The sequence below is a fragment of the Pocillopora damicornis genome, chromosome 11 (assembly GCF_964200805.1).
Source record: "Pocillopora damicornis chromosome 11, jaPocDami1.2, whole genome shotgun sequence".
Taxonomy (NCBI): Eukaryota; Metazoa; Cnidaria; class Anthozoa; order Scleractinia; family Pocilloporidae; genus Pocillopora; species Pocillopora damicornis.
Genome location: NC_142680.1, coordinates 17,226,573 through 17,239,420, shown reverse-complemented (window position 1 = coordinate 17,239,420; position 12,848 = coordinate 17,226,573). Strand labels below are relative to the sequence as shown.

At 36.7% G+C, this 12,848-nt stretch overlaps 1 protein-coding gene across 2 annotated transcripts; it reads right to left on the bottom strand.

The window, feature by feature from the left end:
* Positions 1 to 269: 269 nt before the first annotated feature.
* Positions 270 to 12,418, bottom strand: LOC113668934 (mucolipin-3). 2 transcript variants are annotated; one of them, XM_089186516.1, is made up of 13 exons: positions 12,170 to 12,418; positions 11,749 to 12,083; positions 9,643 to 9,801; positions 8,937 to 9,090; positions 7,449 to 7,536; positions 6,701 to 6,791; positions 5,902 to 6,013; positions 5,179 to 5,294; positions 4,144 to 4,293; positions 3,356 to 3,460; positions 2,706 to 2,828; positions 1,792 to 1,998; positions 270 to 1,296 (listed from the first exon to the last, which is right to left on the bottom strand). In XM_089186516.1, exons 2-13 carry the CDS (start codon positions 12,079 to 12,081, stop codon positions 1,168 to 1,170), a joined length of 1,767 nt encoding a protein of 588 aa, XP_089042642.1. In that variant the 5' UTR covers positions 12,082 to 12,083; positions 12,170 to 12,418; the 3' UTR covers positions 270 to 1,167. The 2 variants fall into 2 exon arrangements, with proteins under 2 accessions (XP_089042642.1, XP_089042643.1); XM_089186517.1 differs by having other exon boundaries at positions 11,749 to 12,226.
* Positions 12,419 to 12,848: the final 430 nt, after the last annotated feature.

The following is a 12,848-nucleotide window of genomic DNA, read 5'->3' as shown; positions in this document are numbered from 1 at the left end:
GCCCCGCCAACCTTGCTTGGAATATTACGACAAAAAAAACAAAAACAAAAACAAAAAAACAAAACAAAAACAAAAAACAAAACAAAAACAAAAAACAAAACAAAAACAAAAAACAAAACAAAAACAAAAAAACAAAACAAAAACAAAAAAACAAAACAAAACAAAAACAAAAAAACAAAACAAAAACAAAAAAACAAAACAAAAACAAAAAAACAAAACAAAATAAAACAAAAGACAAACAAACGAACAAATAATGAAAAAAAAGAGGCTTTTTATTTTTCTTTAAACTTTATTTTACCGTTATGACTTGCAAACGTCAAAAAGATAATCTACAAGTCTCAAGGGTGTGGTTTCGCCAGACATTAAGACGAGCTTCTTTCAATTCTTTGTTCCCTCTGAATATTTACAATTTTGACAGAGACCAATCCTGCCTTGCATCCCCTCCCCCCACTCCCACTCCCAATAAAAAAGAAAGAAGCAAACAAAAATGAATTACATGAAAATAAAAAAATTCATCAACACTCCCAAAAAGAGGCTTTCCAGTATCAAGCAAAAGAAGTGTTTAACAAAGAGAGACCGGCCTTGAAGAGGAGCAAATTTAAGTAAGCACCATTTGCAGAAACTCTATCCAGACGATCACAAAAAGGAAAAAAAAAACAAAAAAAACCAGAAAGAAAAAAAAACCCGGACGAACAAATAAGATAACTTACAGCCCACTTATGACAAGAGGAAGACCAAATTGATTCGAAATGTAAAAAAATATTTTCCCCTCTGTTTTTTTAGTTCCACTTATTAGATTAATTTGAATATGGTTGGATCAGTGAGGCTGATTTTACGTCTGAAATCGAATGTATTTTGGACTATTTGCCACCATAAAATTTTCGTATTGAATCCGACAAGGATACTTTAAACTTTTCGAATGGGGCACAAACAAATTAACATTGTTTCATGCTTTACACCAGGGTGAACAGAAATCGATAACCTGGAAAAGAGATTTTTAAACAACGATTCCTTAGAGAAAAAATATACCTTAATTTGGATCATTGTGAAATTGATACGTCAAATTAGATTCGAGTAAAAGCCATGCTTTTTTAAAATATCATATACATAATTTCGTAGATTTAATTGTTTATATTTATTTTTAAATGTGTTTGAAATCGTGATATTCTAATCTGATGCTCCTCCTGTTAACTCTTCATTCACCTCTCCTTGGTCTCTGTACTCCACGTTACACCGCTGGCAATTATTACCGTGGACGAATCGCTGTAGCTTCGTGCAAGGGGGGTGACCCCAATCCTGAAAGAAATGACGTTAAAAATTAAAAAAAAATAAAAAAGGCTAACTTGAGTCTCGGAAGTATGAACTGTTGTCGTTTCGAGCGCCTGACATTCCAAAAGCCACGCTTATCTGAGGGAGGGTTTTTTCGTTGCTAGTCGGAAGTTCCGAGTATACTTAAAAGACACTGATTGGTCGGTTTTGACGAGAAGTCATTGTCTTCGAGACTCACTTCACCTACTTCAGTTGTGATTGGTCAATATCGATCTGTTGGTAAAGCGAGGTTGCCCTTTTGGGTTAGTTACTTAAGTTGATGTCGTGTTCCAACTCTTTACTCACAAACGACAAATATTAGCAATGTTTGTGTCAGTGCTCATAGGCACCGTTTAGTTCTCGATATCACACGCATGACACTGGTATTGTCAACTAAAGAGCCGGTTTTCGCTTCATATCCCCCTTCTCCATGCTTCAAATATACAACGCAGCACCTAGTAAATGTAACGCAGTCATTCCTACCTTTATCCTCTCGTACGTATCGCTGATGATACCAATGAACAAACTGAGGACCACGTAAATGAACAGTGAGATGAAGGTATACAGGTAGATCTTGCTGAAAACCCAGGCAGCGTAGCTCTTCTGATTCATCTCTGCAAACGTCATGAACATGTCGTCTCCATTGATTAACGAGAACATGCATTCTGATACGGTCCACAAGTCACGGAACTGAGGAAAGTGAAGAGACGGTGAAACATGACAGAGCATGAAAATTTTGTATTTCTAGGATCCCTAATATTTAACATAAAATTGGCACACTCGCCACTGAAAATGGTGTGTTAATCTTCTTCATTCTCTAGGTTCCTTGTTGTGTTCTTAAATTTTGCGAATTTTAGAAATTTTCCTACCCTAGCACAAAGTAATGTGTAAATGCAGTTCGTGTCTTTCCAAGACGCGAGTTGACTTCGGGCTCCTTTTCGCTACTAAAAATTTGTATCTTTGCGCAGTTCAGATAGAGTATTCGTTTTTTGATGTATTTAATATCATCCGTATATTTTCTACTTAAGCCATATCATCTAACTCGTATTGATCGCGTAGCCGGGGACATCGTGCCTTCCTTACTGATGTTCGATGCTAATGAACCAGAAAGCAAAGTAAAGAATGTGCGACAATTCTTTAAGGACGTGTTTCCTTACAACCATCGTAAATACGTCACGCAACTCGGGAAACTCCCACTCGAACCCTTCGCTTGGCTCGTCACGTAACAAGATAGAGCAAGTTGTGTGACGAACCCAAACGACAACTACCGTCATGACATGGAGTCTGCCGCTCAAATTTGTTCACTGCAGTTATTTCGACCACAAAATGTATAGAGCATTGCGTGACGAAAAGTCTAACAACTGCGTAACGCTTACGGAAAATAATTCGTGGCATACCTTCTCATGATAAGGTCCAAGAACGATCCAACCACAGAAAAGATAACCAAAATACAACAATGAACCACACACTGAAAAACGCAGCACGCTGGGTGCAGCTGCTTTTAAAGTAACCAAAAGAATCTGCAAGAAAATATGGTTTTTAACTCAGACGGGATTGATTATTTGTTTAATTACTCAATGTTCTACCAAGGGAATGATCGTAACGATAATGCTGTTGAAAAGTTCTATAAACGTTAGGATCTTTTTCGCGCTGATTGCCTGGCTCAGAGGGGATTTGCGGAGTAATATTCACCTAAATACTCGAGCAACTGCAGAAAAACTCAGAGGCTTCCCGTTTCGGTACGACTGTCAAATAAGAAATTATTATTTTCGAAGAAAGTGGCAGCTGTTCCAAACGTACGAAAATTGCACGGTAAATAACCGCCATTAAACACTTCCACTTCGGTGAATAATTGCTGAAATTAAATAAAATCAGAGCTTGTCATGGATTTCAAATACGGGCTAGCAATATGCGGATCTTAGTTCTGTCCTGCCAAGACTTTCCCGTTTCTCATGAAAAGTCAAACATGTATCATCCAATCCTCGAAAGAACCCAATTTTTTCCTTATCACTAATCTTTGCAGATCGGATATCTTGATTTAACTTACATTGTACTTCTTCAAATGACCGAGGTATCTCAACAATCCACACCAGGTCAGCAAAACCGCCACCCCGAGGAATATGCTGCAAAGATCGTAAACTTCTTGCGTAACCTACAATACAGATACACGGGTTAGAACCCTCGTTAGCAACACAAAAATCAGAACTGAATCTCCACTTATCTCTTTTACCACTTCGCAATAAATGATACTCACATATCCAGAACATTCAGTTGCTCTGAAAAAATGGTACTCGTTGATGGAAAGCGGAAAATAGGGGCAACACATTTATTAAATCAGTAATTAATCTCCACCTAACTTTGTTGTCACTACATGAATTGGAAATATTACTAGTTTGTAGAGATGCAAGGAGACGGGGGAAGTAGTGAGCTACATCTCCCCCCCCCCTCCCCCCTCCGTCGCTAAGGGAAGTTGTATTTGAAAACTCTTCTGAAATATAACTGGCTCCTTTTTGATCCTAGAATGATTAAGGCTTTCTAATTCTCGCACGAAAGTTGAATGAAGTGAGTCTTGCGGCTTAATTCCCATACCATGACGAACAGGAGACCTGCTACTATCCCAAGAAGGGAAGCTAGTCCGTGGCCAATACCCCCTCTTCCCAGTGACTGGCTAAAATTCCAATATCATATCACCTTTGAAAATCTCTCGGAAAGAAGTGTGCCACCGACAGAACAAAACTTTCCATAACATAGAGATAAGCCTGTGAGAGCGAGGTCTAGGTTAACTATACAAAAGGTGATAAGTCTATTTGATTGTTACAAAAGAAAACTCCTTACGTTTAAGTCGATCAGAAATTTCATCACGGATCCAAAGATAGCGCAGGTGTCACTGATGGCAATCAACACAAACCACAAGTTCATAAGGTCTAAACAGTCATACCAAGACAGGTGGTCTCCAAGTTCACGAGAGAAAAATCTTCGGGTTGCCTGAAATAGAACAAAATATCATTCAAATTTGTAACGCAAATAGGTTTAAAGAGAGAAAAGATCTGGGTTGGAAACTTGTTTTTGATTATTTATGATAGCATGCTCCATTAACGTACAAGACCCTCCCAACGGCTAGTGTGCCGATCGGAAAAGGGTTCAACGGTCTAAGTTCTCGAGAGAAAAATCTCCGGTTAACCTGAAATACATCATTTAATATCATCAAAATTTGCAACGCAAATAAGTTTAACGAGAGAACAGATTTGGGTTGGAAACTTATTTGTGGTTATTTAAGATGGCATGCTTCATTGACGTACGAGATTCTTTCAACGGCTAGTGTGCCGATCGGAAGAGGGCTCAAGATGCTTGGAAGCTATTTCAAATCTCTTTTTGGGAAAAAAAAAAGCGATCTTCTCGGGAGAAAACCTGTCACAATGGGGTACTATAGAATCCCATACAAGAGGAGAAACAATTACCGTAGTCTTAGTTACTCTCGATTTCTGTGCGTGAAAATTGATTCGGGCTTTACCCTCATCAGCTCAGGCATTTTGAATGGTTCTAAGTCATGATCTATCGATACACAAACGCAAATATAACGTCACCTTCAACAAGAATTTGCTTTCATATCACGCTTTTTTTTTTTAAATCATATAAAGCAAAAAGATTCCATGTTATCGTGCGTCTGTTTAGTAATAGATGACAGACGTCAAAATGTGATAGGAAAATCAGTGACACTCCCTGCTGCGCCTAGTGTGCATTCCACATGATGGCGTCATCTGACCGTAAGGGTCATATTACGCTTTGAACAACACAAGCATTCCCAAGAAGCCATCAAGGGGGTTAAATTCTTAAACTCAGGCAGTGGTTTCAACCAATTTAATGTTTTACCTTTACAAGCTGCAAGTGGCGGAAGATTGAACGTAAGCACAGGGTTACTGAGAGAATGCACCAGATTATTAGCAAAATGTCCACAAATATGCGCAGTGTTTTGGATGTTTGATAATCTAAACAACGATCAAAGCAAAAACAATATATATAAATATAAATGCGTATAAACCAAAATTCTTAGGTGTAAGAGGCAATACAAAGGAGCTAGTTTTAACTTTTTAAAACCTCTTTCACCCCTGAGAGTGATTGGCCTCTTACTTCTCCTTACAGTATGAGCCTTGATCAAACGTAGAGGTCATGAGAGAAATGGAAATGATCAAGCTCCTTATTGTCAAACAAATTCTCTTTTCCCTATCAGGGATGTGGATAATAGCCGGGAAAATTACTCGGCTGTGAAGGCGATTTTTCCGGCTGTGAAGTACTACTTCTTTCTCCAAAATGTTTTTAAATGTTGTCAGAAGATTGTTATTTATTTATTTCATTTGTTTACACCTTCAAATCTAGGTATAGCGTGCCAAAGGCACGCTAGAGTGGGCCTTCGGCCCAAATACCCGCCCATCACAGCAAGATTCCCGCCTGTCAAAAACTTTAGCTATATCCCTGCCTATATAATTGAAGTTTTTGATCTGCCCGCAGGCATGACACCTGGTAGGTATATTTTTACAGCATACATCTATGCGTCTGCAGTTTGTATAAAGAGAACAAAGTTAGTGTTTCTAGTACCTTCAACTCCTTGATAAGTTGAGTTACTAGTAGCGCAGGCATTTGTATTGCTTCCCTCAGAAATCAAAGTGACAGGCACCTTTCCATCGTGGTTACTATTATCAAAAAGTATCTGCAAATTTAAAGAAGAAATTCTTATGATATTTTCTAAAATTTTGGGCCCATTTGTTTGAAGACCTATTGGCCATAACCCAAGGATAAACTTTTATCCAGATTTCTTTATTCCTTTCTCCAAAAGCCTTGTTGGGATAATTTCCTCTTTTCTTTTTAGAGCACCTAATTATTAAATTTTAGACAAAATTATTCATAATGAATTTTCTTTTAAAGCTATTAGATATGAAATCTAATTTCACACTAATCCTGGGTTCTCTTAGCCCAGCTTCAAACAATCTGGCCTTAGGTTCATTTCTTTGTTTGAGGTTCAGGTCTTTTACCTTGTCCCAAGCTTGGGTCATAAAATGATTTCAAACTTGTTTGGGTTTAAAATAAGATGATTTGGTTTGATCAACTGAGTTGATAATGTAAATTGGGTACCGTAAAGAGTTTGAGGTGACATTTCGAGTGTTTGCCCTTCATCGGAGCAAACGCAAAGGGCAAACACCAGCTATAGAAACTCTTTGTAGTGGCCAATTGACTCTATCAACTCAGTTGATCAAACCAAATTATCTTATTTGACTTTCTGTTCTTTGTCGATTTGTCTTCCCATGAGCCAATCAAATTTACACTCTTGACCTTCAACAAATAAGAAACAAATACTGACGACCAAGTTTACAGAAACTGGCTTGCAATTTGCACTTACAGTGACATTGAACTTGTAGCATACTGGTTTTCTAGGAGGCTCTTGCACATGAAGAGAACGCAATCCAACATACAGAGAGATACTAATGATGCTGAAAAAGGAAAAACATAAAAATAAGCAAAAATTTCTAGGAATGCTTTATAAGAGTCACCATGACAGTACATATATATGTCTAATCTTTACCACAACATACATGCTATCCAAACACCAAGCTGCAACAGGTCTACGCCATTACAAGTGTCATAAAATATTTTGATCACTAAATTTTTCAGCAAGTATGCCAATTGGGCAAACTCAGGTTTGGCAGCCATTTGTAGGTCTGTATAAATTTTACTCAACTATTTTTAGTTTAAAGTTTACATGCTTTGTGATTTGCATACAGCACTATCACTGCTATAAAATTATTCCTTGTGCTAATCCAAATGAATAACCAAGCCAAACAGGGTTCCTGTGGTTGCTACCCATACTTTATATCCAATACATACAATGTATCTTAGGTAAGACTTAAAACAAAAACATGCAGTTCAAATGTTTCCTCAGCTTAAATCAAAGTTTTTTCTTCTTCTTCTTCCAAACAGTTTAAATAATATTCTTTTGTTTCAAACAAAGACTAAATATCACCAGCTAAAACACAGGAGAAGAACAAACAGTGAGTTTGAAACGTATTTACCAAGCCAAGCTAACATTTCAGCCACAAAATATAAAACAATATTACAAGTTTTTCAAATGATTTAGGTTGTTAAATTACCCTTCAAATGACTCAGGAAGCTTGTTTTGTTTCAAGAAGTATGTGATGTTTTGATCAGATGCATTTGTTTTTAACAAAGGATGGCAAGCTGTATATTCATGTGTAAAGGAAAATTCACCAGATGCAATGAAAAAGTCTTTTTTCTCCTTCAGATCATAACAAGGGTACTAATTCAAATAAATAGAAAAGTAGCAAAATATTTTACTTCAAACTCTATGAACTCCACACACCAAATTCTAATTAAATCTTCTAGACACAATATAGCAAAACCAATACTACATATATATACATACATATATACATATACATACATACATATAAATGAATGTGGAGTCTACCCTGGCATAAAGTGCTAAATGCTGTGGTAGCAGAGTTAAGTATACACATGTTAAGAATTAAAGAGGACGCATCGATTCTCTGTGACTGTGAGTTTTGCACCTGAGCGCTTGTCAGTCAGAACTTTCTGATGAGCACTTAGGCACGAAACTCAGAGTCACAGAGAATTGATGTGTCCTCTTTAATTCTTTAACTTATGTGTATATATATATATATATATATATATATATATATATATATATATATATATATATATACATAAAGAGTTAAAGGGAGCTGAACTTTTAAAAGAAAGATGAAAAACAGAGAATTGTGGAAAATGAAAATGATTATATCCTACAAGATAGAATTCTGCAGCCAAACTTCGATGACAAGAGCTATTTTTTGTGCAGATGTGGAGGGTATTCTTGAGTTGCTTAACACTGTTCTCCTGATACCAAATTTCTCTACCCTATAATTAATGGTGAAGCGAAAGATGTATTATATATATATATATATATTTTTTTTTTTAGATGTTTTGGTGTGTAGTGGTATCGCTGAGTATTTTTGCAAGTTGTGCCATATTCTGAAGAGCCTACAGGGAGAGTCAAACATGAACGACAAGTAAAAATACTAAGCAATACTACACACCAAAATGTCTAATGAGTTACTAATTCTCCAACTGTTTTTTTTTCCTACTCATTTCTCATAAGGCAGAAAAGCAGATAGAGAAATGTAGCATGCCCAGCCGACCAGTAAAATAGGTTTTTCAATTCCCCCATAACTTTTCCAACCCTGAGATGGGATTAACATGTACCTTCTACTTACAATTTCAAACCATAACCAGCTGGAAACAGGTTACAAGAAAACATCAGACAAGGGCATTAAATCAATAAAATACCAAATTCTCATGACTGATAATCTTGCAGGGATGCACCACTGACAATAGCAAGGATTACTAGCAACCATAATGATCAGATAAAGAGACTTGTAGGTTAACATGGTCTTTGAGAAGGTAAGACCTACAGTGTATCTGTTAGTTTGAAGGATTTCTACACACACACACACACACACACACACACACAAAAAAAGATTTTCCAGCCCTGATTTAATTGAATTAAACAGAATCAGTAATTTGACATTTGACATCAAGTCATTATATGGTAAGGATACAATAGCTTGTCTTTCGTGTAAAGTAATAAGACTCTTTTTCTGGGTCCACAGAACTATTGATGTATCGATGCGTGCACAACAATGGTGGATTAATCTTGCCATCTTTTTTCAGATACCCAAATGTTCCAACAGCAATGTCTTGGATTTGATAATACTGAAAGAAAGACTAAGAGTGTTAGACCAAACACTTAATCCTTTAATTTCCAGATCTGCCTGCAAATTCTCCTCTCTAACCACTACACATTTCCTTGTAAATTAGTTACAAGAATTTGGTATCAGATCAAGATAACACCCTCTGCTTTCAAGATAAAATTGGGCATTCTCATTACCTGCTTTTTGGATAATGTATGGATATTATACATAGAAGTTAAATGTTAATCACTTCTAAGAATCAAAGAATTAAAAACATTGGACACATTTGAAAAGAGGATGATGCAAGTCACCTGATGATTTTCCAACCCAAGTCAACCACAAATTTTTACCACAATTGGCAGTAATAACACAATCTGACCAACAGGCAACTAACAAGAATAAATGGCCCACATGTATGTGCATACATGTACTAAGAGGACTAATTAACCAACTAATCAACACACTGACACAAACAGGGCTAAAATTGGGAGCTCTCACCACAGTTCAAAACCCTGATTACAAGCTAAGTCATTGTATATCTCACACAGTGTTCCAGAAAAAATTCCAGACTAACCTGTCTAACAGTGTGACGGACTTGAGAGTAAAACTGGTCCTTTGTGTAAATTGAGTAGTCTGACTGATTGGGGTTGAGAAGGAACAGGTAATTAAATGCTTCCTCACTACCTTTCAAAAAGTTAACAACAGAGAAAAGCTCTGAGGCATAGAGGGACACCTGCCAAAACAAAATAAAGATAATATTACAAATTAAATCAAATTCCTCAATCCTTATGATGCCAAAAACCTGTTTAGTAGTCTTGCTGTGATAATTTCACCTTTTTACATATTGATCCTTCCAATCAATTACAAATCTTCATGCCTGGCATGCAATGCATTCAAAATATGTTCTTCACAAATAATTTCAAACAAAAATGTGTAATCTTGAACAAAAAAAAGTGGAGGAAACATGGCAAAAAAGAAAAGCAGCTGAGTGTGTCACTAATGTTGTTATCACATTCTGACATCATCTGTGATCTGTTACCATCCAAAGACAGCAACATGGAATTTATCTGATTTACATTATACAGAAGCAAAAACTGGTTAATCATTTAACTCCCATGAGTGACCAAGAAAGAATTTCTCCTTAAAATATCAATACAATATCAAACAGAGAAGTGATGGGAATGGAGAAAAATCTCAATTTGGGGATAATTAGTAGATCCAATACTGAATTCTCTGAAGTAACATTATATGGATTGTATGGTTGACAGTAAGGAGAATTTCAAATTTGATCTAGGAGTTAAAGGGTTAATATTGATGTCAACCATGTGTCTGTACTCAGAGATCTTTGAAGTAAAAACCAATCAAAATGTGAGCATAATTCAGTTTATCAAATGTCAACCCTTAACATCAGTATACACATTCTCCATTCTGTTTTCTACACATTTCCTAAGGTACCAACAAAGAGAATTTGTTTAACAATCTAGTGCTTCTTTAGTTTTTGATGATTTCCATATTCTCTAGACCTAAATGTGTGATTTGAGAGTGATACTGTTGGAGTGATTAGATGCTGTTCACTCTTAGTGGTTAAAAGGTTCCCCCCTTTACCACTAAGAGTGACCAGCCTTAAAAAAATATTGATACTAAATGAGAAGAGACCAGGTTTCAAAAGGGACTTAAGAGAATAGTCAGCTTCAGTAGTCATTATGACTCACTGGGTATTTCACTAATACCTAAAAAGATATTCTGGATCTTTTTTTTTTAACATAAGAAAGCATGTTTCTATCACATGACAAGCTAATTTTGGTGTCTGACTTAGCACTTTGAAACTGAAATTGTAACAGACCTAAGAAGAATTATATACAACATACACTAGCAGTGGTGAAATATGTAATTTGAACATTTTTTTTTTTTTGGAATATGCCTCAAATAACCTTTCTTAGCTAAAAACTCAACAAGTTTTCCCTTCTCCTCTTTTCTCTCCCACTCACAACAAAAAGCTCTTTCATCCTCCCATGCATGAACAATGATATCAAAAAAGCAAACAAGCAAACAATGTGTAAACTAGAATAGGAATTCTGGTTCACTACAAGATCATGATCAGGAACCACAACACAGAAAAACAACTGAAACTGAAAGTGATCATGACATCACATCACCAATACATTTCAATCCCATTGTTCAATTTCCACAAAAGACTTCTCAGAAAAAGAATTATTTTTCCCTCGTTCACTGGAACTATTACGATATGGCCTAGCTCAGTTAGCGAGTCTTGTAACACTACAGAGAGAAATGCAATGTATCGAGTATGGTCCGATCGTCGGAGTCTTAGGGTAATCGTAAACAGGATTGATACCGGATCGCTGGTACAACTTTAACTGCGACTTACAAGATTTCTCTCTCCCGGACAATCTGAATACACAGCAATTGTCATTTCTTGGTTCAAAACGTTCACCGTCATACAAATATGTGAACGTTAAAGAATTCAGTTATGTATCAAGCATGGCTTGAATTAAAAATTGAAAAGTTACTACAGACTTCGTAGCTGTAAATATAAGGTTTGACGTTGAACGGAATCAACTAGATCATGAGTGAACTTAGAAAATAATTACTTCCACGTTACATTTAGTCAAGCAGAGGAATATGAATTAATAACGTATCCAAACAATAATAATGAGTTTACCTGGACAGTAACCATGATTAATTTAAGCAGTTGTAATAAAAGCTTCCAAGGTTTTCTTCCACGATGCTTGTACTTTTGGTACGGATTCATGAAATGCGATTTGAGTCGTTTTCTCATGACTTCGATGCGATTTCTCTGGCCACCGTTGAACTCAGAAGAATCATAAATCGATTGATAGTGGACCGAACCTTCAAAACTAGTTCTGCGAAGAAGTGGTTCGGTAAAGTCTTCGAAACCAGAGCCAAAACTGTCCTGTGTCGACCCATGATAAGATCTGGCAAGATGACGGGCAGATCTTGATGAGACTGTCGGTAAAATGACTCGGCTACCCATTGCTGAAGAGGATAAAACGGTTTAGCGATGGTTAAAAGTTCGAGAGCGAGTTCATAGCCAAAGATACTATCCTTGCGTCGATACGTACCCTCTCCTTACGTAACGGATGTTTTCAGCTAACTTAACAGCATTTCAAGTGTTAGCGACATGAGTAAAGGCAGCAATAAACTCCTCAGTCTTGAATCTCTTTCTAGGTTAACCATTCAAGCACAGAACACCCAAGAGAGTTTCTTTTTAAAGAAACTTACAGCTTTTGAGATCGTCTTCGCCAAATCACGTTACTTTCATGCATCTCAACTCTGTTAATCAACATCTGAAAAATCCCGGCGTTCATCGCGTACGGTAGGATTTTTCCACAATTTTTGTAGGGGGGAGGGGGCAGGGGAATGGCGGTAGCCTGCTGAGAGACAGCGATCCCGCTATTTTTATTGCCTAATAAGGGATTTATAACGAGGAAGGTTAAGAATGCGCGGTAAATCTATATTTCAACCTATTCGATAATTTGGAATAAGGAAGATGGTAAGTTTTGTGATCGGTAAAGAAATAGAGAAAGATGTTTTTCGTCTTGTCACGAGCGTGGGACAAAGAAAGTATTCTGACGAAAAACATCTTTCCCTATTTCTTTACCGAGCTCAAAACTTTCCATCTTTCTCATTCTGACGCTATCGGCATTGCTGATCCTAGCAGTATGCAGGACGCGTGTAATACGAACTTCGTAATAGACCTCGCTGACCGAAGAGTCTCTTTAGCTCAGTGGTAGATCATCG

Bases quoted from the DNA above. Each gene is read 5' to 3' on its own strand.
- LOC113668934 (XM_089186516.1), bottom strand. From the start codon at position 12,081: ATGGGTAGCCGAGTCATTTTACCGACAGTCTCATCAAGATCTGCCCGT. The intron at 3,461-4,143 runs GTAAGGAGTTTT...TCTGTATTGTAG, and splicing joins AATTTCTGATCGACTTAAAC to GTTACGCAAGAAGTTTACGA. The intron at 1,297-1,791 runs GTAGGAATGACT...CATTTCTTTCAG, and splicing joins ATACGTACGAGAGGATAAAG to GATTGGGGTCACCCCCCTTG.